Below are 23,778 nucleotides of genomic sequence, written 5' to 3'. Positions count from 1 at the left end.
AAAAATATATCAGCTTTATTTCACTATTTTTTTGAATTTCTTACCGTTACTTTTAGATAGCGCCTCACCACCCAAATCATTCCATAATTTATCATTTTCCCTTTCTTCTTCATATTCAGTTAGTACTCTCTTTTTTGTCTTTTTCTTTTTCTTCTTTTCTTCCTCTGTTTCAATATCAGATGCATCTAACAAAACACAATCCAATACTTTAGATCCAACATAAATTTTAGCCCTTAGCTGCCTATTTTCAACATCAAAAATACGAACATAACCATCTATACCACCACAGACCAGATATCTAAAACAGTTTTTTTTTTCCTCATATAAATTCAAAGAAGTTGTTATACCGTAAATATCGCTGTTCCCATACTTCCCTTTCACTTGGGCATTTTTAGGATCAATTCTATACACATTTTTAACAGAATCACACAGAAATAAATACTCATCACTTTGTATATTACCGAAGCTTTCAACGCTATTGCCGTTGACAGTTTTATTTCTGGTTGAAAATAGAGATTTGATAATGGATGGCCATAATTGGCGCTGAGAAGGTCTGGCAGGGATAATATCCAAGTTACAAACAGGTTTTCTGCCATGTTGTGTTTCATAATGGCGCACAAAGCCAAGTTTGGTTGTTTCTATAAAAGAAAAGTTCAACTTGGATGCATCTTCAACGACATTTTTTTGCACAGAGGTAAATATAACTGAAATTGGCCATACCGGAACACGTAAATCTAGGTTATCGTTTTTCACGTTTTTGGCTTCCCATATTTTTTCCCAGGTTAAGAAATTTTTAGAAACTTTAATTAATTTAATAATATTTTCCTCGCCACCATAAGCGAAAACAAATCCAGACTTTTCTTCTTTGTGCTCCGGTAGTGATAAATCATTAAACTGAAGGAAATCCATTGGTGCAGTTAACTCATGGGTTTTGATAAATTCCAATTTTCCCAATTTGGTATCAATCTTAATAAAATGGATTAATCCAGACTTGGTCCCTAAGGTTATAACAGAGTCAGGCAATATTGACACAGAAACAAACTCGTCGTGCATTTTACTTCTCTTGCTTGACTTCTGGTTCAATTTTTCTAATTTACTTTCGTCAAACATTCCAGATATATCATCTAGTTTATTTTCATTGATTCTAATAATTTTAAATGGTACTGGTTCAGGTTGAACAGTTTTTTTATCTTTATTTTCCTTTTTTTTTAAGTTTTCATTGTTTGGTTTTTGTTCGTCACTAGTGTCTCTTGGTTGAGTTTTATCAATATACTCGTATCTTAATAATTCTACAGATCCGTCATTCATACAAACAAATAATAAATTTTCCGAAACCGTTAATATTTTAGATATCCTTATTTTATTTTTCCTGATAATTGACAAATGAAATGGTTTTATTCCATCTATAATTGAAGTGTTGGTATTATGATTAAAAACAATTTCCTTCAATGAGCCATCTTCGCAAGAAGCTAGCAATCTCATTTTTTTTTTTTTTTTTATTTTTTTATCTTTTTAATATTTCAAATTCTTAATATAGGTAAAAACACAGATGTTCGAAAAGAGTAGCGTCTATTAATCTAAGGAGTATAATTTTAACGATCTTGAAGCAACATGAAAACTATTTTATTACTCGCTTACAATAGATAAATAACCATATATATATAAAATATACAAGCAGAGGTGGAAAAAAAATAAAAAAAAAAAAAAAAAATTTGTGAATAAAAAGAAACGTTGATGATAAAGTCCGAATTCAATAAAACATATTATTTCCGAACTTCGTTTCGGATTGCTTTGTTTGAAAAATAAAATATAATAAATTTTCTGCTATTTTTTTTTTTTATTTTTTTTTTTCGTTCAAATAATTAATAAAATTTTCATTTCTCTGTGTTTTCTAAACTTTTCCATTCTTTCCTTCCCCCCCCCCCCTTTTTTTTAACTTTCTGAATTGTAGCCAAATTAAGAGAAACGATAGACATATACGTTTATTACTCCCAGTTATTCAACATATAATACAACTAAAAAAAAAAAAAATTAAAAGCAATTTCTAAGAACTTAACAATACTTCTGTGTGTGCGTGTGTTTTTTTTTTTTTGTTAACAAATTACCTGGCATATATATTTTGATTCATCCGTTTTATCGTACAATCTTAGTTGAGAGACCAGACTCCTAGATCTACACATATTTCGAAAAATTTTGCCAATTATTAGACGTATACTTATATATATATTTGTGCATTGAACTTTTTTAAATCAATAAAAACAAGAATAATAATAATAATAAAAGATGTCAAAGGATGTTGTTAACGTTTTAAAATTGGTTAAAACACCAATTTATTCTCATGCTTACAGCCAAGACAAAAGTATTTTAGCAATTACCAGTGAGACCAATTGTTTGCTATACAACATCACTAATCCAAAATCTCCAAAATTAGTTGCTACTTTGGCTGATCATGACAAAACCGTTACTGCAGTCGACATTTCCATACATGGCCGTATTGTTACTTGTTCCCAAGATAGAAACGCCATTGTATGGGAACCTCTAAGTGATGGTACTTATAAACCAACATTAGTTTTATTGCGTATCAACAGGGCAGCCACTTGTGTCAAATGGGCACCCAATGGATTCAAATTTGCTTGTGGTAGTAGTGCTCGTGTCGTTGCTGTTTGTTACTATGAACAGGAAAATAATTGGTGGGTTTCCAAGCATATCAAATCCAACATTAGATCTACCATTACTTGTTTAACTTGGCATGATAATGGTGTTGTTTTAGCATGCGGTGGTACTGAAGGTCTTGTCAATGTGTACTCTGGTTTTATTAAAGGCTTGGACAAAAAGGAGCAAGTTGTTAATAGTCCATGGGGTGCTGGGAAGTTTCCATTTGGTCTGTTACTAAAACAATTCTACCAAGGTTCTTGGATCCGCGGTGTTGCCTTTAATGGTGGTTTAGAGCTATTAGCTTTTGTATCTCATGACGCTAGGTTAACAGTTGTCGATGTTCAAGGTAATACTCAAGCTGTTGAGAATCCATGTGGTCTACCATTCAATGATTTGCTCTGGTTAGGTGATAATAGAATTATTTGTGCCGGTTATAACTGCCATCCAGTAGAATTCGATAATCTTGGTGGCGGAACTTGGAAGTTTAAAAAAAATATTGATAAAGTTAGTAGTACTGGTAAGAATAATTTAACAAATAGTTTTGACAACGCTACTGATGATGATGATTCACAGCCTTCTTTTGGTATTTCGGCTTTAAAGAAATTTAAACAATTGGATTTGAAGGGTAAGGTTACCGCTGTCGATAATGAATTAGGAACCACACATCAAAATGCAATCACCCAATTGCGTTTATTATCTGCAAACCAAGTTTCTTCATCTGGTCTAGATGGTATCATTGTTGTTTTTAATGTTTAAAATACAGCTTTTCATTTAAAGTGACGTATTTAGTAATATATATATATATATATGTGTGTGTATGGTTATATGTCTAAGTAAGTCTATAATAAACAGTAATTATATATATATATATATACATTGGGAGTTTTAAGTGATTTTGTATTTACTTTTTGTTTCCTTGATTGTTCTGTGAATATCTTTGGAGTATTAATGAATAGACACTTCCCTTTACTAGTGTGCCGGCAACAGATATTTTCAACTCTAATTCCCGTATAAGTTTTAACAATTCATCTGGTGTTATTTTATCGTTTATAGTTGTATGTTCTTCACTCTCATTTTCTTCTTTGATTATTTGTTTTAAAGTGTCATCTAATGTATGTAATTCGTTAGATAGTGTTTTATATTTTTCTAGTACTGTTGTTCGTAGAGAAGTTAAAGTCTCTTTGTCATCCATAGTTTTTTTTTTTTTTTTTTTTTTTCTGTTACCTGCACTAAATATTATTTGTATTTTTCAGCTCTTCATTTATAACTTATAAACTTAAAAGAATAATTATCATTTTCAGTAATATCTTTTAAATTGATTAATGTTTTTATGGCATGTATTTTATATGTTCTTTGTTTTATAATGGAAAAAAAAAAAAAAAATACAATTTATTACAGAATTTTTTTTTTTTTTTTTTTTTTTTTTTCTTCTTTCCTAAAGCGTTTGCTTCAATGTAATTCCCATCTTCATAAGAAAAAAAAAATAAACACATATATATATATATTAAAAGATCACTACCCAGCATAAAGGCCAATAAAGGAAGAAATCACGTTCGCAGTAAATGTCAAAATCTAAACAAACACCATCTTCCCAGCAACAGCAAACTGCTTTTCAAAATACTACTCCAAATAATAATAGTAATAATAATAATAATAATAATAATAATAGTAATAATAATAATAATATCTCATATACCGTTTGGTCTCCCCAAGACACTGTTCGAGATGTTGCTGAGTCTTTGGGCCTAATGACAATTTCAGATGACGTTTTACGATCTTTAGCTATGGATGTTGAATACCGTATCTTGGAAATTATAGAGCAGGCAGTTAAGTTCAAAAGACATTCAAAAAGGGATATTTTAACTTCTGATGACATATCCAAAGCCTTAAAAGTGTTAAATGTGGAACCCTTGTATGGATATCCTTCCGGTACCAATACTTCTAAAGACTTTAAAAAGCTGGTTGTAGGGAATGGGCAGCAACAACAAACTATATATTATTTAAATGATGAAGAAGTTAGCTTTGACGAATTAATAAATCAGCCCTTACCTCAAGTGCCACGTTTGCCTTCATTTACCGCTCATTGGTTGAGTGTGGAAGGCGTTCAACCATCCATACCTCAAAATCCGAATTTGGTTGAAATTAGAAATAATATTCCCCCATTTTTAAGAGGTGCTATGGTGACATCTTTAAATGACACATCATTACTTTCAGATGTTTCGATGTTGTCAGAAAATAAGCAACAACAACAACAACAACAACAATTAAATGGTCTGAATGGTGATGTGTTGACACAAACCTCCACAACTGCAACAGCAACTAATCACGCTGTTAACAACTTTACCAAATCTACCCCCTCTGGTACTACCTCGGTTAGACCGGGCTCAAATAATGTTGAAATAAAACCGTTAGTTGAACACGTTTTATCTAAGGAATTACAAATATATTTTGATAAAGTTTGTCAGGCTTTATTGGCCTCCCTGAAATTAAGTGACAACGATGTTGATGAAACTGCTAATGATGCAGTCAATAAATATGATGTTCTGAGGTTGAAAACTGCAGCTTTGCAATCGTTAAGTGAGGATGCAGGGCTACATCAATTGGTTCCATATTTTATATCATTTATATCAGAACAAGTTACCCATAACTTGGATAATTTAAATTTGTTGACTACTATGTTGGAAATGATATATTCATTGTTGTCAAATAAATCCATCTTTCTAGATCCCTATATCCACACTTTCATGCCATCCATCCTAACGCTTTTATTAGCGAAAAATTTGGGCACTGCTAAAAACACTTTGGATCAAGTTATAACATTGAGGGATTTTGCTAGTAACTTATTAGACCATGTTTTGAAATCATTTCCTAAATTAAATAAAATTTTGAAACCACGTGTTATGAGAACCTTATTGAAAACGTTTTTGGACACAAATAGAACCTTTGGCACCTACTATGGATGTTTCAAGGGAGTTATTGTTTTGGGTCCAGAAACTGTCAGGTTTTTTTTGGGTAATCTATATAATTGGGCCCAGTTAATATTGGTAAACGAAACTAGATTTTCCAAAGAAGAGAGAGAGTATTTGCTTGACGTGGGTATATCTTTTCTAAAAGTATTGGAACAAGATTTACCGGAATCACAATCGTCATTATCTACATCTGCTTATTCTAAGCCGCTTTCTGATGAAGAATGGGCCAAATTACGAGACAGAATAGGTGATATTTTATCAGAAACGATTAAAAAAAAAACCAGTGTTGAGGAAAGTAGAAAACTATATACTGCCATTTTCTTTGGTGAATTTGAGTGAATTATATAAGTTTCTTTGTATCTTTGTTTAAAGTCTTTATATATGTTTTTATTTTATAAAAAGAATGGATTTGCTATTCGTTGTATTCGTTATTTTTTTTTTTTTTTTTTTTTTATCATTTAAATAGTTTTCTACGTACATTCATTAAATTTCTACCAATAGAATCGTCATCTTCTGTGTTTTCATTTAAATTTTGTAGAGGTGTTTTTAATTTTGACTCACAAGAAGATATCATTTGATCTAAAGGCGAGTTTCTTGTTGAGGCAAACTCTATCAACGGAGATTCTGAAACCCGTTGCGTTGATAAAAGAATGTTCTGGTTGGTGGAATTATATTTCTTCAGTGGTGTTGCCTCGACTTCAACAACGTTCATTTTTGGTTCAGTGGTAGAACATATTCCAGTTTTTGATTCCAATAGATCGGCATTGCTGCTATTGTTTGATTTAACTTTTTTGCCAATCCTCTGAAAGGATGAAAAATGTGACGACAATTTTGCTAATTTGACCATTTTACCATTAACTTTCATAAAACCTTCGGTGTCAGGTTCTTGTGGCACCTTATTGGATTCTCTATATAAAGTGGGCATAATTTTTCTTTTTTTGGATTTTAATGTGTTATTATTAGTACTTTCCTTGGTACTACCTATAATTGATGTTAACCTCCTTTCCAAATTATATAATTCTGATTTTGTTCTTTTAAACTGGGGTTTCTTGTTCGGCTCCATAGAAATGAAGTCAGACAAAGTGGACGATTTTCTGTTTAAAAATGGAGCATTGAACAAGGAACCAACTTTCCTGTTATTGTTATCGGTAGATTTAGCACCACTTGTGCTACTAAGTATACTGTTACTTCTACTCCTATTAACCATTAATTGAGTACTACCATCGATACTGGTTGTATTGTCATTCGATTTCTGTAGACTGTCCTTACTAGTAGGAGCTGTAAGGCTATTTTTAAATGTAGTTCCCTTAACTTTTTTGGAAATAAACTTTGTTGTATGGGGTAATTTTTTCTTGTAATATGGAATTAATAACTTATTCAGAAATCCGAAAGTCGATTCTTCATCAGTATCTACTAACATTCTACCCTTAAAAAAGTCTAGTATTCTTTTCTCCATTGGATTGGTTATTTCGTAGTTAATAGTTATCAACGACTCAGTGATGATCAATTTATCTAGCCATATATCTAGTTTCTCACATAAATCGGTGGATTCTGAAATTTGCATGTCATCATTTTTTACCCCATACTTGGTACTTTCAGTTTTAAGGTTCTCCTTTTTTTTCCTTTTTTTGATGCTCAATTTTGAAATATGTAATGCTCTTTTCTGTATATTTTTTTTGTAGACAGATTGAAATTTTTCAAATCTAGAATCCAAGGAAGTAAACAATAATAATTCCAAAGTTAAAAGAATTTGTAGCTTTAATTCTCTAATTTTAAAAATTGAATTTAACTTGCTTATAATTTCACAATTGTCATTATTATTAGTAAATGAATTTAAATCTTGTATTTTCCAATCACTCAGTAAAATCTTGTTTTTTAATTTAATCAAATGAACATCAGCCGTATCTATATTCTTTAAAAGACCATTATTAAAGTGTCGTTTGTCAAATTGGTTCACTGACAGTAGCATAGAAGTCAATATTTTTTTGTATTTTAAGGTCGCGGCAGTCAAATCTTCACATGACTCTTTGCACAATTTTTTGAATCTGTAGAGACAATGTCTTATAAAATGAGAGAAAGTTAAATTTATCGAATATAAAACTTCATGATATTTTTCAAGTAAATATTTTTCTGGATCAATTAAACCTGTCCTGGTACTATTGTTTCCACCATTATTCATATGAGAATTTGATGCTAAGAGTCTTGGTTTGTAAAATGATACTTGGTTTAATAAAATGGGTACGCTATCATGAGTATTCCCTAATCGTTCTCTGCTACATGGTTTATTTGTTTCTTTTATCTTTTTAAGAATATCAGGAATGTTGCTGACTGTCAGAAAGTCATTATTAAAGGACAAATCTTGTACATTTTTGCTACTATTTTCTTTACTTTCTTTGTTGTCAAGTTTATCTATAAAATCCTTGGGAAGTTGATATAAAATAACAACTTTATTTGTTAATGATTCCAAAACATATATTTTATCAGTTTCAATCTCTTGTACTAGATATTTTATCGTTATGTCATCAGATATATTGCATGGCAATACTGACTCCGAAGACAATATTAGTATTTGGTCTCTATGCAGCTTTAATTTCGAGATGGTATATTTTGCAACAAGTAGAAATGATTTTGAAGTCAAGTTAAATGATTGTAATATTTTCAATTTTACAGTCATTTTTCATTGGCAAAAAACACTATATGAGGGGATAGTAGGAGAACAGTAGGAAAGAAGGGGAAACATATGATAATCTGGCAATGCAATTGGGAGTAAAAAAAAAAAAAAGAAAGGGGGAAAAAAACAGTAAAATAAACCAAATGATATGATAATAATATTAATAAAATATTATAAGTGATGTCTCAAAATACATCAAAAATAAAATAAAATAAAATAAAATTTTCGGACTATAAGCCATCTCTTTAAGCGAATGTGTCCGACTGGACTTTTTTTTTTTTTTTATTTTTCATGTAAAAAAAAAATAAAGAGTTAACTTTCTGCCATAAGCTTTACCTTTATAATACAGATATTGCCTAATTGAGTTTTAGAATAGTTTCTTCAATATTTGTAAATAAATAGCCGGCACAACAACTCTACAAAGCATTAAAAAGAAAAATGGCAACCAGAAAATGTTTGTATGATGCGTTTTGCGTGTTATCTTCTTCTAAACAAGTTTTACACGATTCTACAATTTTAACCAAAGAAGCCATTTGTACATGGGTTAAGACATCTACCATAACAACCCCACTTTTATCTCAGTTTCAATGGTTTAATGATCCCAAATGGGAAGAGGCAACTAGATTATCTGAGTCGGTGAAAAATGGCACCTACAAAAGTGCCACTAATTCCATAAATTATAGTAGCAAGCCTGGTACAAGAAGTTTTTCTACTAGTATAAGACGTTTAAATGATGATTCCAACAAAAAAAAAAATGAAATCGAGGACGATCATCAGCCAAAAGTATGTAACTAATAATAATGATAATAAATTATTTGTGATATTTCAATTTTTTTTTTTTTTTTTCTTTTCCTCTCTTTTTTATACCAAAATATCACATATAGAAAATTGTATGAAATAGACGTTATTTTATTTTCGATATTATATTTAAAAAAAAAAAAAGAAAAGAAAAGAAAAGAAAAGAAAAGAAAAAAAAAAAAAAAAAAACAGAATATCACAAATAATTGTATCGACTATTACCAATTCCAGTAAATCTATACATCGTAATATCATTGTTTTGATGTATCAAAGCTTTATTTTTATTATATACATATAAATAAGCACCATAATATACATAATATAGTATAATATCATGAGAACTAGTGTTACTAACTTACTGTTTACTCCCTATGGAGTTTTCACAATTACAAAAAAATTCATATAGAATCAATTGGAAAGTTCTGAGGTCCCAACTTCCAGATTATCAAGATTGTTTCATTATGGATCATTAGCAGCAGGTGTTGGTATGTCGGCCGCTACTCAAGGTATTTCCCAATTATCAAAGGGTAAGAAACCAGATCTGAAATCATTAATATTGTCAGATGCTAATATCAACAGAATAACCAAAAAATTTAGTAAAATGAGGGGTGCTGCCCTAAAAATTGGACAAATGTTGTCCTTTCAGGACGAAAAGGTTTTGCCCAGAGAATTGTACGAAATACTAAGCAGAGTACAAAACGGTGCAAATTATATGCCAATCAGACAACTAAATAAGGTTATGTCTAAAGAATTAAAAGATGAAAATTGGGAATCAAAATGTTTCCAAAAATTTAATAAAATACCCATGGCCGCTGCTAGCATTGGTCAGGTTCATGATGCTGTATTAGCTGATGGTACCGAAGTTGTTGTCAAGGTGCAATATCCTGGGGTAAAAGAATCCATTGATTCTGATTTAAATAATTTATTAATGTTATTAACCGCAAGCAGATTATTGCCTAAGGGGTTGTTTTTAGATAAAACGGTGGAAAATGCTAGAACAGAATTGAAGTGGGAATGTGATTATTTAAGAGAAGCTAGATGTTTGAAGGCCTTTGCCAGACTTTTAAAGGATGATAATGTTTTTGAAGTCCCCAAGGTGTTTGACGAATTAACCACGGAGAGTATTATCACTATGACTAAAATGCAAGGTATAGAAATTATGAAATTACAAAAGTCCGCATCACTAACCAGCCAAACCCGTGATTTTGTATGTGGCGAAATTATGAGATTGTGTTTGGAGGAAATAGCTGAATTCAAATATATGCAAACAGATCCCAATTGGGCTAATTTTTTGTATAATGGTACAAAGATAGAATTGTTGGATTTTGGAGCATGTAGGGAATATCCGCAAGACTTCATAACTAAGTATAGAAAAATGTTAACTGCAGCAACATTAAAAGATCGAGACACTGTTCAGCAGCTGTCGCAACAATTGGGGTATCTAACCGGATTAGAATCACAGGCCATGGTTGATGCCCATGTAAATAGTGTCATGGTTTTAGGAGAGCCGTTTGCTACTCCCGGATTATTTGATTTTAGCAACCAGACCGTCACTGATAGAATCAGAGGAAATATTGGATTGATGTTGAATGAAAGGTTATGTCCTCCACCAGAAGAAACATATTCGTTACATAGAAAATTCAGTGGTGTATTTTTATTATGCGCTAAGATGGGAGGTAAGGTTCCATGTGCTGATTTATTTTCCAAATATTTTGCGTTGAAAGATTAACAGATTGCAGTTGTTGGTAGTGGAACTCTATGCACATGTATACTTGGCGTTGCTCTGTGTAGCTTAAAAGCTTTATATATATAACGTTTAAATAAAAAAATAATTTTTTGTTGTTTTTTTTTTTTTTTTTTTTTTTTTTTTTTAATATTGGAGTAACAAATTAAGAGGCTAAAAAAAGACGAGGAAGTAAAAAAAAAAATTGTGATATAAATCAACAAAAAATGAAACGGACAGGAATTGAACCTGCAACCCTTCGATTGCACTTGTCAACGCCATAATACTGGTGTTTTTAAGGCCGAAACCAATTTACTTAACTGGAGTCGAAAGCTCTACCATTGAGCCACCGCTTCATTTCTTAGGGTCTGTTGTAAGAAAGTAAAATTGTGTCTATCGTTTTTTGAGCAAAATGTAGCAACTTCGGAAAAACCACGGAACGTTTGAAAAGTATGGAGATGACCGTAAGAAGGAGATTCCCTTAACGGACGAGAACGAAATCTTTTGGAAAAAAATAATGCAAATTACATATAGAAAAAAAGGAAGATGAAAATAGCTCATAGATATAAAGAGATGATTATGAATTTAGTTGGAAACATATAAGTTATAGTTTTATTAGTTAAAATTACATGGACAAAAAAACAAAAACTATTACATCTGTCTTGATTTAACTACTAAAGTATTAAAATCACTTTACTAATCTTACCTCACTGTATACCCCCTCTGCGACATAACAAGAACATTATTCATTCCTAATCTACCTCTGTGGAAAACCTATGTGATCTCTTTTTACAAGTAATTTCTGCTCTGTTTTTTTTTTTCTTGTATATTACTACTTACAATTATATGATGGACAATTACTTCTTAGCATAGACTCATTTATTTTGTTTATATATACATATACAGAGAGAGAGAAAAGAAGAGAGGAATTTAGGCAGGTTTCTGTATTGTTTTTATGTTTTGTAATAATTTATGGAGACAATGACAGAGAAGAAGTGAGTCACAAACATACCATTATTATTATTATTATTATTATTATTTTTTTTTTTTTTTTCCGGGTATATTATAATACGTATTATTTCTACTTCTTACCGGAAAATTTGGAATCCACCAATGAAAATGTTAAGCAAAAATTATTTCCAACTTAAGATAACGCAAAAATGAGTCAACGAAGAAAATGCTGCAGAGCTATGAGAGATACTGATGGATTATTACTCATAAATATAAATCCACTTTCAGTTTTTTCTTTTATTATGTATATTTCTAATTACATTCTATATAACCTCAAATTATAACTTTGTATATATATATATAAATAAGATGAAAGAGCCAGTAGTCACAATAAATAGCACAACATGTAGAAAGATGAAAAGAAAAGAAATAAAATATTTTAATATATTTCGTAACCATTTTTCTATCATATGAAAAAATCAATAACTCAAAGAAAATCATAATGACCCAAGAATCATTTACTGTACTGCTTACAAAAGAAAATGAGCAACTTTTAAATAAATTAGTGTTACAAATTACACTTAAATTGCAGAAACCTATTATGGAATTTATGGATATTTTAATAGAATCCTTCATGTATCCACGAGGGGTAGAAGCCTCGCTGTTGTCCAAAATACTGAACTATACCGATAATAACCCTAAAGAAGCAAAGACTGACAAGCTAATGCTATCCATAACCCGTAAACAAGCCTCCTTATGTGAGAAATATGAATGTAATGATTTAGGGAACTTTAGTTTATTAGAAATTTTGCATATTAAAAAGTTACTGTTGGAAAGTGGAAAAAACACAGCTTACGATGACTCTTTGGAAAAAAAAGACAAAAGTTATTCCACTGTAAAAAAAAGCATGGACAAAATTCACATCGCCATAGTTTACTTATTAAGAAACTTAAGCACTTATTTAGAAATACCAACCTGTTTTAGTTTTTTTAAAAAGATACTACACGACAATATGGGGAACTTTGAAACCTGTTTCAAATTGTTTAAATTATACAATGTTATTGTTGATTTGTTAATTGATGCGGCCAATCGTGGTGGTGTTAATAACAGTGCGTTATTTCAAGTTACCAATGATGATTTAGAATTGATTGAAAGTTTTTCAAAAGATATAAGCTTATGGATGGAAACTATGCTGTTTAATTCCACAGCTTTCCAAGATTATAAAGAGCAAGATATTTTTGCTAGTAACAGCGTATGTAAGTCTGTTTCAGTCGTACTTACTGAATCATTTGAAAAATTTTTGACATCAAGAAAGCAGCTTCTTAGGATTTCAGCGAGGACAATATAAATATTACAAATAACACTGGTATGAAAAATGAGCATACGGACAAATAAAAGCAATTCTTCTAAAAATATCGGTAAGTGTTTTATTTCTCCCTGCTAGCAAACTACCAAAAAATAAAAAAAAAATAAAAAAAAAAAATTTTATGTGTATTTTTTGATTTATAATAACTATCCTTATATTACTTTAGAAATACTGTATAAATTATTAATTCAATTGTATATCTATAAATTAAAGACGTTGGAGAATAAAGGTTTAACTGTTTTTAATTCTTGTTTTCCACACACATGTTTATATATGTGTGTATTTATTTATAACTGAATAAGTTGAATTTACAATAAGAAAAAAATTGGTTTCTTTTATATTGGTGAGTAAATTTAATAGTATAATTCATAAATGTTTTGCAATTCTGTTTTATACTATTTTATTTTGTCTTCAGGTAGGTGTTAATTTATCCGTTGGCATTTATATTCCTTGAGTGCCTTCGGTCTATTGTAGTGCTCCGGACATTAATTTGTTTGTTTGTTTGTTTGGTTTGTTTGTTTTGTTTACTTACTTTGTTTATTTATTACTTGATTCGGCAAACGTTTTGTTTTGTTTTAACTTTATTTTATCGAGCTTTTCAAAATAAAATTTATGAGTTTTGCTATATTAATTTTTTTTTTTTTTCTCTTTCAATTTCCATTAAGCTGTAATATTAAATTAATCCAATTTTTGTTTTATTGACCCCTCCGTAATATGAATAAATATAGTATTCTTAGAAATCTAATTATTGAGAGAACTATATTCAGAATTATATTTCTGTGTTTTGTGGCCTTTTTGTTTATTTTTTTTTCTTTTTTCTTTGTTCTTTGTTCAAGCTTTGTCATAAATTATCGACTTTTTCTTTTTTCTTTTTTTTGTACTATCGAAAATACTCACAAAAAATTGAAAAATCCATAAAAATAAATATAAAGGCAATTTGGAAAATACATTAATTAAAAGATTATAGCATTGATTAATTTATAAAAGGCTAAAGAATATGGCTTCAAATACCAATATGTACCATCGCGTATCTGGCAATAATAAAGAAAACAATAAATTGATTGATAATAGCCATAGAAACTTTCAAATATCATCGTCACCACCATCAGACCACCATCAGTCTTACTCTCGGCAGCAACGAAATTCTCATCCAATACGTTCATCTATTTTAACTATTACTTCACCGGCCAAATTAAACTCCTTAGATAACCGAATTCATAAAAATAACGATGGTGGCAGTGGTGCAGGGCTCAATAAAAAATTAGCCCACAACACTTCATTGTCATTAAATAATGGTAAAATTGGCCGTACTGGTAACACTACTTGTTATTTAAGTGATAAACTAGCGCTATCTTTATCGGAACGACAAAATATTAATAAAAACAAAAAGACCATCGAAGCACCCAAAAAAGTTCTTAACGGCACTCATAGTCATAGTAAATCTCCCCAAATTACGAATATTCCATTTTTGAAAAGGGAGGCATCAGTTTCCTCTTTATCTATACCTCAACCTCCACCTTTAAGAAGAGCAATCTCTTCTGTAGCATCTGGTAGGAATACCTCCATCGGTTTGGCATTACCTGTATCCATAAAAAATCATGGTTCGTACAATTGTTTGTCAAATAATGGTGCTGCTATTACCAACAATGATAATAATAATAATAATAATAATGATAATAATAATAATAATAATAATAATAATAATAGAGAAGACTTCTGGAAAAGTGATGACAGGTTTATTCCAAATAAATATAATACACCCAAGAATTCCAAAAATGATATTTCAATTATATCTGATGACAGTCCATCTCCTCCACCAAACGCATCCCCAGAGACACACCTAAGAGCGCATTCCAAAAAAATTTTTAAAAGTAACGTAGCTAATGCCTGTGGTATTGATTTTAATCAACGAATTTTACAATATTTGCCTGAACCACCAATTCCATCGTTAAAGAGATCACAAAGTTACCAAATTGGTACCAGGTATAACTATTTTGCAAATCACATTACCACCGCCACCAATAATGCCAGTATCACTGGCGGTAACCTTTCGAATACAAAACAACAGCAACAACAACAACAACAACAACAATTATTTACATTGAGAAAAGTGAACAAGAGCCCAGAAAGGATCTTGGATGCTCCCAATTTTGTTAACGATTTTTATTTAAATTTAATATCATGGAATAATGCCAATATTTTGGCCATTGCGCTAGATACAACATTATATTTGTGGAATGGAAATACTGGTGATGTAACACAACTAGTTGATTATGACCTCAATAATGACACTGAAGTTGGAGTAGCCGTATCCCCACATTCCATTACCTCGGTTACCTGGGCTGATGATAATTGCCACATTTCTATTGGCAAAAAAAATGGTGATTGTGAAATTTGGGACGTTGAAACAATGACAAAGGTCAGAACAATGCATTCTAATTTGGGTGTAAGAATCGGTTCCCAATCATGGTTTGTGAATTTGGTGGCAATGGGCTTTAAATCAGGGGAAATTTTGATCAATGATGTTAGGATCAAAAACCATGTAGTCTCTACGTGGGAAGAACATCAGGGGGAGGTTTGTGGATTAAGTTATAGAAGAGATGGGTTACAATTGGCATCGGGTGGCAACGATAACACTGTTTGTATTTGGGACAGTAGAACATCGATACCCCAACATATTAAGAGACAGCATCAGGCTGCGGTTAAGGCTATTAGCTGGAATCCTGACATTTTGTCGTTACTAGCTACTGGAGGTGGTACTAATGACCGTAAAGTTCATTTTTGGAACACCACCACTGGTGCAAGAGTTAATACTATAGATACAGGTTCTCAAGTTAGTTCCATACAGTGGGGTCAATCATATGCTATAGGTGGGAGCGCCGATGGTTCTTCTGCATTTGATAATAGAAATGGCGTAACTGGCAGTGGTGTTGGCAATGATCTAACTTATACCACAGATAGTGCTGTTACTTCTTCCGGTTATCAAAGAGAAATTGTAGTTACTGGTGGTCATCCAAATAATGCCATATCCATATATAATTATGAAACTAGGTTTAAAGTAGCCGAAATTGATCATGCTCACGAAGCGCGTATTGTTTCTAGTCAATTATCCCCAGATGGGACAACTCTTGTTACTGTTGGTGGCGATGAGAATCTTAAGTTCCACAAAATATTTGATGTCAAGAAGAAAAAGAAATATTCTGATGATGAAATGTTGGCTTGTGAGAATACCAGTTTTGTTATTTCTGATGAGGATGATGAAAGCTCAACAAAAAAATGCCATGCCACTAGAAACCATATGTTGCATAAATCTGTTTCGAGCACCACCACTAAATTATTACGATCCCCTCATAAAAATAATAAAACCATGATGACTATTAGATAATATAAAAGGTAGAAAATCTCTTAACTTTTTTTTTTTTTATTTTTTTTTTACTTTTTTTTTCTTCTTTCAATATATATATATATATATATTGTAATGATTATGATGCATTATCCTTTATTTATTGACTGTCACCAAGTCACATGCTAGACTAGGATCATTTATTATATTTAATAATATTTCTGCTCGTATCACATGATAGGTAATGGTTACAAATAGCAGCTAAATTTGTAAATGCATAGATGTTAATAATTATATCTGTAAAAATAGCAATTGAGCCTTTTCCTCCTACGCTTGTTCGCCATTCGAAAGTATGTACATACATTAGTTAGTCTGCAATAACACGCAAAATGCATTAATACAAGATGACCACTACCAAGATAGCCGAAAGGCAATAGCAAAGCAAAACAAGCACACACAACTTTTCTTTTTTTTTTGTTTTTTTTTTTTTTTTTTTCTCTTTTTAAGTTATTTAAATGGACTCATTTAAAATCAAAAACTTAAAAAAAAAAAAATATAGATAAAAAGCGAGGGTTAAAGATCAAATGGCATCTGGAGCCCACTTCTAAAAAGACAGATTATTATGTCCATATAAACGAACAATAACAATTCTGAAAAAAAATAGAAACTTATGCAATAGCAACGATACCCAAAAGATTGATTCTTTTTTTCACTTGCTTTTTTCCTTTTGTCTCCTTTTCCATCTTTTTTTCTCATAACTTACCCGTCAATCACTGTCTGTACAACCCTTTACTTCCAATTTTCACTTTTGAACCTGACAATTTCTAAAATCCTAGTTTTACGTTCTAGTAGCCAATAAGAAAAAGTTTCCATTAACTACCCCTGTCTCCCCTTCCTGTAAAAGAAGAAGAGAAAAGTAAAAAAAACATAAAAATATGATTCGGAAAATTACCAGGGAAACAAAAGAAAAATTAAAAAAAAAAAGATAAACAAATAGCAAATAAACGAATAAAAGAACAAAAGAGAGGAAAGGGAAAGAAAATGAAAATGAAAATGAAAAAAAAAAAAACAATCCTCCTCTAAAACCCTCTTTTTGATTTATTTTCCAAAAAATCTCAGCATGCACAGTTAGATATTCATTAATATAACAAAAACAAACCATGCACGGAGTTTTGTAACATGATAAAAAATAAATATTCAAAAGAATATTTTTTTTCCAGTTGTTACACTGAAAAGAACAGATACTACACTTGATCTAAGCCAAAAGGCAAAGAGATTCTTGGTTTTTTTTCCTTTTTTTTTATCAAGATAAAAAATGAGTGAAAGAAAGTGGTAAGAAGGAAAGAATTAAAAAAAGAAAAAAAAAAAAAAAATATCATTTCCATTTATATACTCTTAAATTATACTTTTTTTAATTTTTTTGTTTGCCACTGAACAGAAGGGATAAATAAATAGTAAAAGCGTGGTTGCACAGAAAACGCTGTATCGCAATAATACAATATTTTATCTTTGGAACATATTTTTCCTTTTTATAATTTGTAATAATTTATTAGTATTTTTGAATAGTTTAAGAAAAAGAAACGTTAATTTTCTTTTTTCCTCAAATAAATCATTTTTTGCTAAAACTCGTATAAAAAGATGATATATATTGTCCGCATGTCCGTTATTGTACCATTTATTTTATCCGCACGCTTGCCACTTCATAAAATAAAAAAAAAAAATGTTCAATTTGTTTGAAAGCAAGGAGTGGGGAAGGCGAGGAGAAAGGAAAAAAAAAAAAAGGGTAAAAAAAATTATGACATCCAACCACGACAATTTATTTAATTAAACATTTATCAAAACCAACTACATAGTCTACAAATAATATCCAACAATATCCAAAAAAAAAAAAATAACTCATTAAGCTTGAAAGAAATATAACAATACAATATTTCAATATTTGCTTTCCCTTTAAAGCTAATCTCTTAAAAGCTAATAACAATTACCACTAGTACAAACAAATATGTTGAATGCCACGAATAACGTTATTCAGGACACCATAAATGCCACTGCTGCTACCACTATCACAGGCAACAAGGAACAAAATATTCAATTAGAACAAAAACTGGCCATTCAATCCATTAGAAATTTTTTAAAGTCCAAGACATCATATGATGTGCTACCAGTTTCTTACAGACTAATAGTTTTAGATACATCATTATTGGTGAAAAAATCACTAAATATCCTATTACAAAACAACATTGTCTCTGCACCATTGTGGGACGCCAAAACTTCCAAGTTTGCCGGATTATTAACATCTACAGATTTTATAAATGTAATCCAGTATTATTTTTGCAATCCTGATAAATTTGATTTAATAGATAAATTGCAATTAAATGGTCTAAAGGATATTGAAAAGTGTTTGGGTGTTCCATCTTTAGACCAGGGGTCAATACATCCGTTTAAACCATTGTATGATGCATGTGTAAAAATGATTGAAAGTAGAAGTAGAAGAATTCCCTTGATTGATCAGGACGAGGAAACCCAAAGGGAAATTATTGTTAGTGTGTTGACCCAGTACCGTATTTTAAAATTCGTTAGTTTGAACTGTAGGGAAACACGTTTCCTAAAAAGAAAGATTAGAGAATTAAATATTGTTACTGATGCTAGTATTGATAGTTGTTACATGACCACTCCAGTTATAGATGTAATCCAAATGCTATCTACGAGAGGTGTTTCGTCTGTCCCTATTATAGACGAGCATGGTAGATTAGTCAATGTTTATGAAGCAGTAGATGTTTTAGGCTTGATTAAGGGTGGCATTTATAACGATTTATCTTTAAGTGTTGGCGAAGCCTTAATGAGAAGAGGAGATGATTTCGAAGGTGTTTATACTTGTACTGTGGAGGATAAATTGTCCACTATAATGGATACCATTAGAAAAGCTAGAGTGCATAGATTTTTTGTTGTTGATGGTAGTGGGTTGTTACAAGGTGTTATAACCTTGAGCGATATTTTGAAGTATATTTTATTTGAAGAGAATTGAAAAGTGTTCTTTATGTAGGCATTTTTGTTTTAGCTTTTTTTTTATTTATATATCAAGATATACGTCTTTTTAGGTTAAGCACTATATATATATATATATATTGTGTTTTAATTAGAAAGAAAATGGAGAACTATGGAGAACGTATCGATATTGGCCCTATTTTGTTAATATAACCCCCCCAGAAAACTTACACCTACCATGCCCTCTTATTTTTTCACTTGATGATTGCTTTGTCTACAAGATGTATTAAATGCTATATTTATGTTTATCTAAAGACCGAATCATTGGAGACTTAATTAGGCGTTACTATTTTAAGTTTTTTAGTGTCATTTTAGGACTCTTGATATTCTAATCAAGAACTATCGATATTCTACATTTTAGGATTTAACTTTCATTATTAAATAGCTCCATTTATTTCTAACTGGGAGTAATTATAATTTTTACTTTCCAGAAGAAAAAAAAAAAAAAAAAAAAAAAAAAAAAATGTAACATTATTATTGTATTACTAATCAATATGATTGAAATATTGCTATTCGTTAAGAATGAGATGTAGAATGAGTTAATATATAAAAAAAAGCTTTAAATATCCCCGTTTATTTTTTTTTTTTTTTTCCCGTCAAAAATACACTTATTACTAATAGCAATGTTATTTATCAATTGCTCAAGTATGTGACTTTCAAAACTTAAGGAAGTCATTATTGATTTAAATTGTATAAATCCATAAAAAGATTCCAAACACAAGTAATCGAGAATGGCCCAACCAAATGCCGAACAACAGGCGGTAGAGTGGGAGGATAAAGCCTTTATAAAGCAAGTCACCTTGCGAGGAACAGTAGTCGGATTAATTATAGGGTCTTTTGTTTTGATATCGAATTTTCAATTTGGATTACAAACAGGTTGGGTTTCTATGATGTCATTACCCAGTGCACTTTTAGCATGTGCGATTTTTAAACAAGTGTATCCGAAAATTGTGTCACCACAAAGGTTAGTAGATCAACCATTCACAGATGTTGAAAATGTATACATTCAAAGCATAGCTGTTGCCGTTGGTACGGGCCCATTAGCTTTGGGTTTTGTTGGCGTTATACCTGCTATTGAAAAATTTCTAACAAAAGAGGAGTCTGGAGGATTTATTACTGGAGAAGATGGTGGTACAAGTTTAAGTTTGACGAAATTGATAATTTGGAGTATTGCATTGGCATTTTTTGGTGTTTTCTTTGCTGTTCCGCTAAGAAAACAAGTTATTATTAAGGAAAAGTTGCCATTTCCTAGTGGTAGTGCTACTGCCACTTTAATTTCGGTTTTAAATGATTCAGAAATTTTGCATGAAGTTCCAAAATCAGAGTTAAGAAAGATATATTATGAATATAATGAAGTATTAAGATCTGAAGACCGAGAATCCAGTGCTACTGGGGAAGGTAACAATGGCACCCCTTCGTTAGGACCAGCGGGAGATGACATTAATGACACCACTACGAACACCACGTATAATGAAAATTTGAAAATCCTAATACGTACCTTTACTGTGTCTTCTATCTACACATTGGTATCTTATTTTATTCCTATAATCAAAGCGATTCCAATATTTGGTTCATATTTGAATGAAAACTATCTATGGAATTTTCAACCATCCCCAGCTTACATAGGACAGGGCATAATCATGGGGTTACCAACCACTTCTTATATGTTATTTGGTTGTGTATTAGGGTGGGGGATAATGGCGCCATTGTGTAAGTTTTTTAAGTTAGTTGATCCTGATGCGGAAGTCAATGATTGGGAAAATGGTATCCAAGGATGGATTCTCTGGTGTTCACTAAGTGTTATGGTTGTTGACAGCTGCGTTGGGTTTATTGTTGTCACTGTCAAATCTGTTTTGAAGTGGTATTTTGAACACAGGGAGGGAATGTACGAAAAATTGCCCAGTATTTTCAGTGCGCAAGATATTTTTGGTGGAAATTCATCTTTGGGTGAGCAGCATTTACTGATAGCTGAGGGTACTTCGAACAGTCCCATACTTACGGCACCTTGCAGCAATGGCCATAATAGTATTTCTAATGATACGTCACCCATGGCCAAGAAATCCCAACTTTCATTACTGGATGGTGACAATGGGGAATCACAAAGTGGTGGATTATACGAAGTGCACAGTAATACAATGGTTAGAATGAAAAGTCTTAATGGAGCAAGTGCAGTTAGTGGTGGCACAAGTATGGCTAGGGGTAATTCAGTGATTTATATGTCCAAAGAACATGATCATGATGTCAAAGATCCAAAATATTTAATCAAGTATACCACTGTGTTTTCAGGTATAATAATATCTTCTATAGTTTGCATCATATCAATGGTATATATTTATGGCATTGCAATTATACCGATTTATTCCATTATATTAGCTTTAATATTGGCCTTGTTTCTCTCGGTACTAGCTGTTCGGGCGTTGGGAGAAACCGATTTAAATCCTGTGAGTGGGATAGGTAAATTGTCGCAGTTAATATTTGCTTTAATCACGCCGAGGAATAAGCCAGGTGCGGTGTTATTAAATTTGATTGCAGGTGCTATAGCGGAGGCTGGTGCTCAACAAGCTGGGGATTTAATGCAAGATTTGAAAACTGGACATTTATTAGGTGCGTCACCTAAGGCCCAATTTATAGCGCAAATGATTGGTGCTTCCTGGTCAATTGTACTGTCTAGTGTGATGTATGTTTTATACAATAAGGTTTATGATATACCAAATGAAAATTTCAGGATACCAACAGCGGTTATTTGGATTGATTGTGCCAGGTTGGTTTTGGGAAATGGGCTACCGAAGGGGGCAACGACTACTTCTGTGGTTTTGGGTATAATTTTTGGGATTATATCATTTGTTAAAAACATTTATAGAGATCATGATAAAGATGAAAATAAATTTATTGGGAAAATGTTATTATATTTGCCTAGTGGAGTGGCTGTTGGGGTTGGTATATATAATACACCAAGTTTTACTATAGCAAGGTTTATTGGGGGGTTAATAGGCTATATTTGGGTTACTCAAAAAAAATGCAATCGAACCACAATAATTGTTTTCAGTTCGGGACTAGTTTTGGGGGAAGGTATATGCAGCATATTTAACATGGTATTTTCATCTTTTAATGTTCCTCATTTATAGTTATAGTAGTAGTAGTAGTGGTAGTAGTGGTAGTAGTAGTAGTAATAATAATAATAATAATAATGGACATATACAATTCTATATAATATGTAGTATCATCTAACCTTTATTTATATTTTTCAGCTAATTCCTTTTCTCTTAATTTTTTATACTGTAGGTCCCTATTATAATCTACTTTATTCAAGAAATCTTGTTTGGCTAAATACCCATCCTTATTGTGATTCTTTAAGTCATCATTAATTCCTTGGTTATCCACATAAAGTGCCCAATCTATTTTAGATTTTTCCAAAGTAGATAACTTGGGTTTCAAAGAGCCTGCTATTATTTTCTCTAAAATGGGAGGTCTTTTCAAAGGTCTTCGTAGAATAGTACTTGCTTGTTTTGTTATCTTATTGTTTTTGTTGTTTTTTATATTTTTGCCTTCGGGGTTAATGGCAGAGTCAAGGAACTTCAAACTATTCAGGTATTCTTTGGCTGCTGCACTGGATTTAGCAACCCATTTCTCCTCGGTATGTACAACCCCGGCGAATTTGTAGCTTCTTTTTATTTTTATCCTTTCTTGCTCAAAAGTGGAATCATCATTTTTAGAATTGCAATCATCGTTGAAGCGAGTTCCCATTATAGATTTAGCATTTTTACCACATTTTGTATTGTACAACCTGTTTTCACTTTCTGCCTTTAATTCTTTCCATATATTACTAATTGAAGAGGTGTCAATATTATTATTATTACTCTCTTTGTTATTTATATTTTCATATTTATTCTTTCTTAAGTTTTCTAATTCCAATTGCCTTGCCCTTCTGGTTTTGACTAGACCACCAGATTCACTGACTATGGTGGAATATTTAAGGTCAAGTTCTTTAGTAGCTTCATCTTCGCTATCACTATCAACGCTATGATAACCGGTGTCGTTTTTGATATTCTCTTTTGTTGTGTCTTCTGTAGGTAGGACATAATCTTGATCTAATTCTTCATCATATTGATCTTGGTTATCTAGTAGATAATGTTGATCTTTTTGCATTACTTTTGGTTGCATGATAAAGGTATAGTGGAATTGTTTTTTATGTTTTAATAATGCGTCGTAGCAAATGATAGATATGTATATATATATATATATAAGTTGTTTACTTTA

The 23,778-nt window shown here is 31.2% G+C and overlaps 11 protein-coding genes and 2 non-coding genes across 13 annotated transcripts; 7 read left to right on the top strand and 6 right to left on the bottom strand.

Annotated features, from left to right (window-relative positions):
- Positions 1-15: 15 nt before the first annotated feature.
- On the bottom strand, positions 16-1,482 carry NSA1 (ribosome biosynthesis protein NSA1; the record flags this gene model as incomplete). The annotated part of the gene is made up of 1 exon (XM_046079992.1): positions 16-1,482. One exon carries the CDS (start codon positions 1,480-1,482, stop codon positions 16-18), a length of 1,467 nt encoding a protein of 488 aa, XP_045937313.1.
- An 801-nt stretch (positions 1,483-2,283) lies between these two features.
- On the top strand, positions 2,284-3,411 carry ARC40 (Arc40p; the record flags this gene model as incomplete). Its single annotated transcript, XM_046079991.1, has 1 exon — positions 2,284-3,411. The coding sequence occupies one exon, from the start codon at positions 2,284-2,286 to the stop codon at positions 3,409-3,411; it is 1,128 nt and encodes a 375-aa protein (XP_045937312.1).
- A 145-nt stretch (positions 3,412-3,556) lies between these two features.
- Positions 3,557-3,847, bottom strand: DAD3 (Dad3p; the record flags this gene model as incomplete). The annotated part of the gene is made up of 1 exon (XM_046077013.1): positions 3,557-3,847. The coding sequence occupies one exon, from the start codon at positions 3,845-3,847 to the stop codon at positions 3,557-3,559; it is 291 nt and encodes a 96-aa protein (XP_045937311.1).
- A 370-nt stretch (positions 3,848-4,217) lies between these two features.
- TAF6 (TATA-binding protein-associated factor TAF6) lies at positions 4,218-5,963 on the top strand (the record flags this gene model as incomplete). Its single annotated transcript, XM_046079990.1, has 1 exon — positions 4,218-5,963. The coding sequence occupies one exon, from the start codon at positions 4,218-4,220 to the stop codon at positions 5,961-5,963; it is 1,746 nt and encodes a 581-aa protein (XP_045937310.1).
- Positions 5,964-6,078: 115 nt separating this feature from the next.
- On the bottom strand, positions 6,079-8,298 carry SLD3 (Sld3p; the record flags this gene model as incomplete). The annotated part of the gene is made up of 1 exon (XM_046079989.1): positions 6,079-8,298. The coding sequence occupies one exon, from the start codon at positions 8,296-8,298 to the stop codon at positions 6,079-6,081; it is 2,220 nt and encodes a 739-aa protein (XP_045937309.1).
- A 435-nt stretch (positions 8,299-8,733) lies between these two features.
- COQ8 (protein kinase COQ8) lies at positions 8,734-10,822 on the top strand (the record flags this gene model as incomplete). The annotated part of the gene is made up of 2 exons (XM_046079988.1): positions 8,734-9,078; positions 9,500-10,822. 2 exons carry the CDS (start codon positions 8,734-8,736, stop codon positions 10,820-10,822), a joined length of 1,668 nt encoding a protein of 555 aa, XP_045937308.1.
- A 222-nt stretch (positions 10,823-11,044) lies between these two features.
- SCDLUD_001012 lies at positions 11,045-11,172 on the bottom strand. Its single transcript has 2 exons — positions 11,136-11,172; positions 11,045-11,081 (listed from the first exon to the last, which is right to left on the bottom strand). It is a non-coding gene; the product is annotated as a tRNA-Trp (tRNA).
- A 1,097-nt stretch (positions 11,173-12,269) lies between these two features.
- SCDLUD_001011 (uncharacterized protein) lies at positions 12,270-13,115 on the top strand (the record flags this gene model as incomplete). The annotated part of the gene is made up of 1 exon (XM_046076816.1): positions 12,270-13,115. One exon carries the CDS (start codon positions 12,270-12,272, stop codon positions 13,113-13,115), a length of 846 nt encoding a protein of 281 aa, XP_045937307.1.
- A 1,015-nt stretch (positions 13,116-14,130) lies between these two features.
- On the top strand, positions 14,131-16,518 carry CDC20 (ubiquitin-protein transferase activating protein CDC20; the record flags this gene model as incomplete). Its single annotated transcript, XM_046079987.1, has 1 exon — positions 14,131-16,518. The coding sequence occupies one exon, from the start codon at positions 14,131-14,133 to the stop codon at positions 16,516-16,518; it is 2,388 nt and encodes a 795-aa protein (XP_045937306.1).
- Positions 16,519-17,641: 1,123 nt separating this feature from the next.
- On the bottom strand, positions 17,642-17,753 carry SCDLUD_001009. The gene has a single exon (XR_006829184.1). It is a non-coding gene; the product is annotated as a U2 (small nuclear RNA).
- Positions 17,754-18,478: 725 nt separating this feature from the next.
- SNF4 (AMP-activated serine/threonine-protein kinase regulatory subunit SNF4) lies at positions 18,479-19,501 on the top strand (the record flags this gene model as incomplete). Its single annotated transcript, XM_046079986.1, has 1 exon — positions 18,479-19,501. The coding sequence occupies one exon, from the start codon at positions 18,479-18,481 to the stop codon at positions 19,499-19,501; it is 1,023 nt and encodes a 340-aa protein (XP_045937305.1).
- Positions 19,502-20,252: 751 nt separating this feature from the next.
- SCDLUD_001007 (uncharacterized protein) lies at positions 20,253-22,646 on the top strand (the record flags this gene model as incomplete). The annotated part of the gene is made up of 1 exon (XM_046079985.1): positions 20,253-22,646. The coding sequence occupies one exon, from the start codon at positions 20,253-20,255 to the stop codon at positions 22,644-22,646; it is 2,394 nt and encodes a 797-aa protein (XP_045937304.1).
- Positions 22,647-22,752: 106 nt separating this feature from the next.
- On the bottom strand, positions 22,753-23,682 carry SWC5 (Swc5p; the record flags this gene model as incomplete). The annotated part of the gene is made up of 1 exon (XM_046076982.1): positions 22,753-23,682. One exon carries the CDS (start codon positions 23,680-23,682, stop codon positions 22,753-22,755), a length of 930 nt encoding a protein of 309 aa, XP_045937303.1.
- Between the last annotated feature and the right edge of the window lie 96 nt (positions 23,683-23,778).

The sequence above is a fragment of the Saccharomycodes ludwigii genome, chromosome I (genome assembly GCF_020623625.1).
Source record: "Saccharomycodes ludwigii strain NBRC 1722 chromosome I, whole genome shotgun sequence".
Lineage (NCBI taxonomy): Eukaryota > Fungi > Ascomycota > Saccharomycetes > Saccharomycodales > Saccharomycodaceae > Saccharomycodes > Saccharomycodes ludwigii.
The sequence above is the reverse complement of the archived record's forward strand: the minus strand, read 5'-3'. Positions and strand labels throughout refer to the sequence as shown.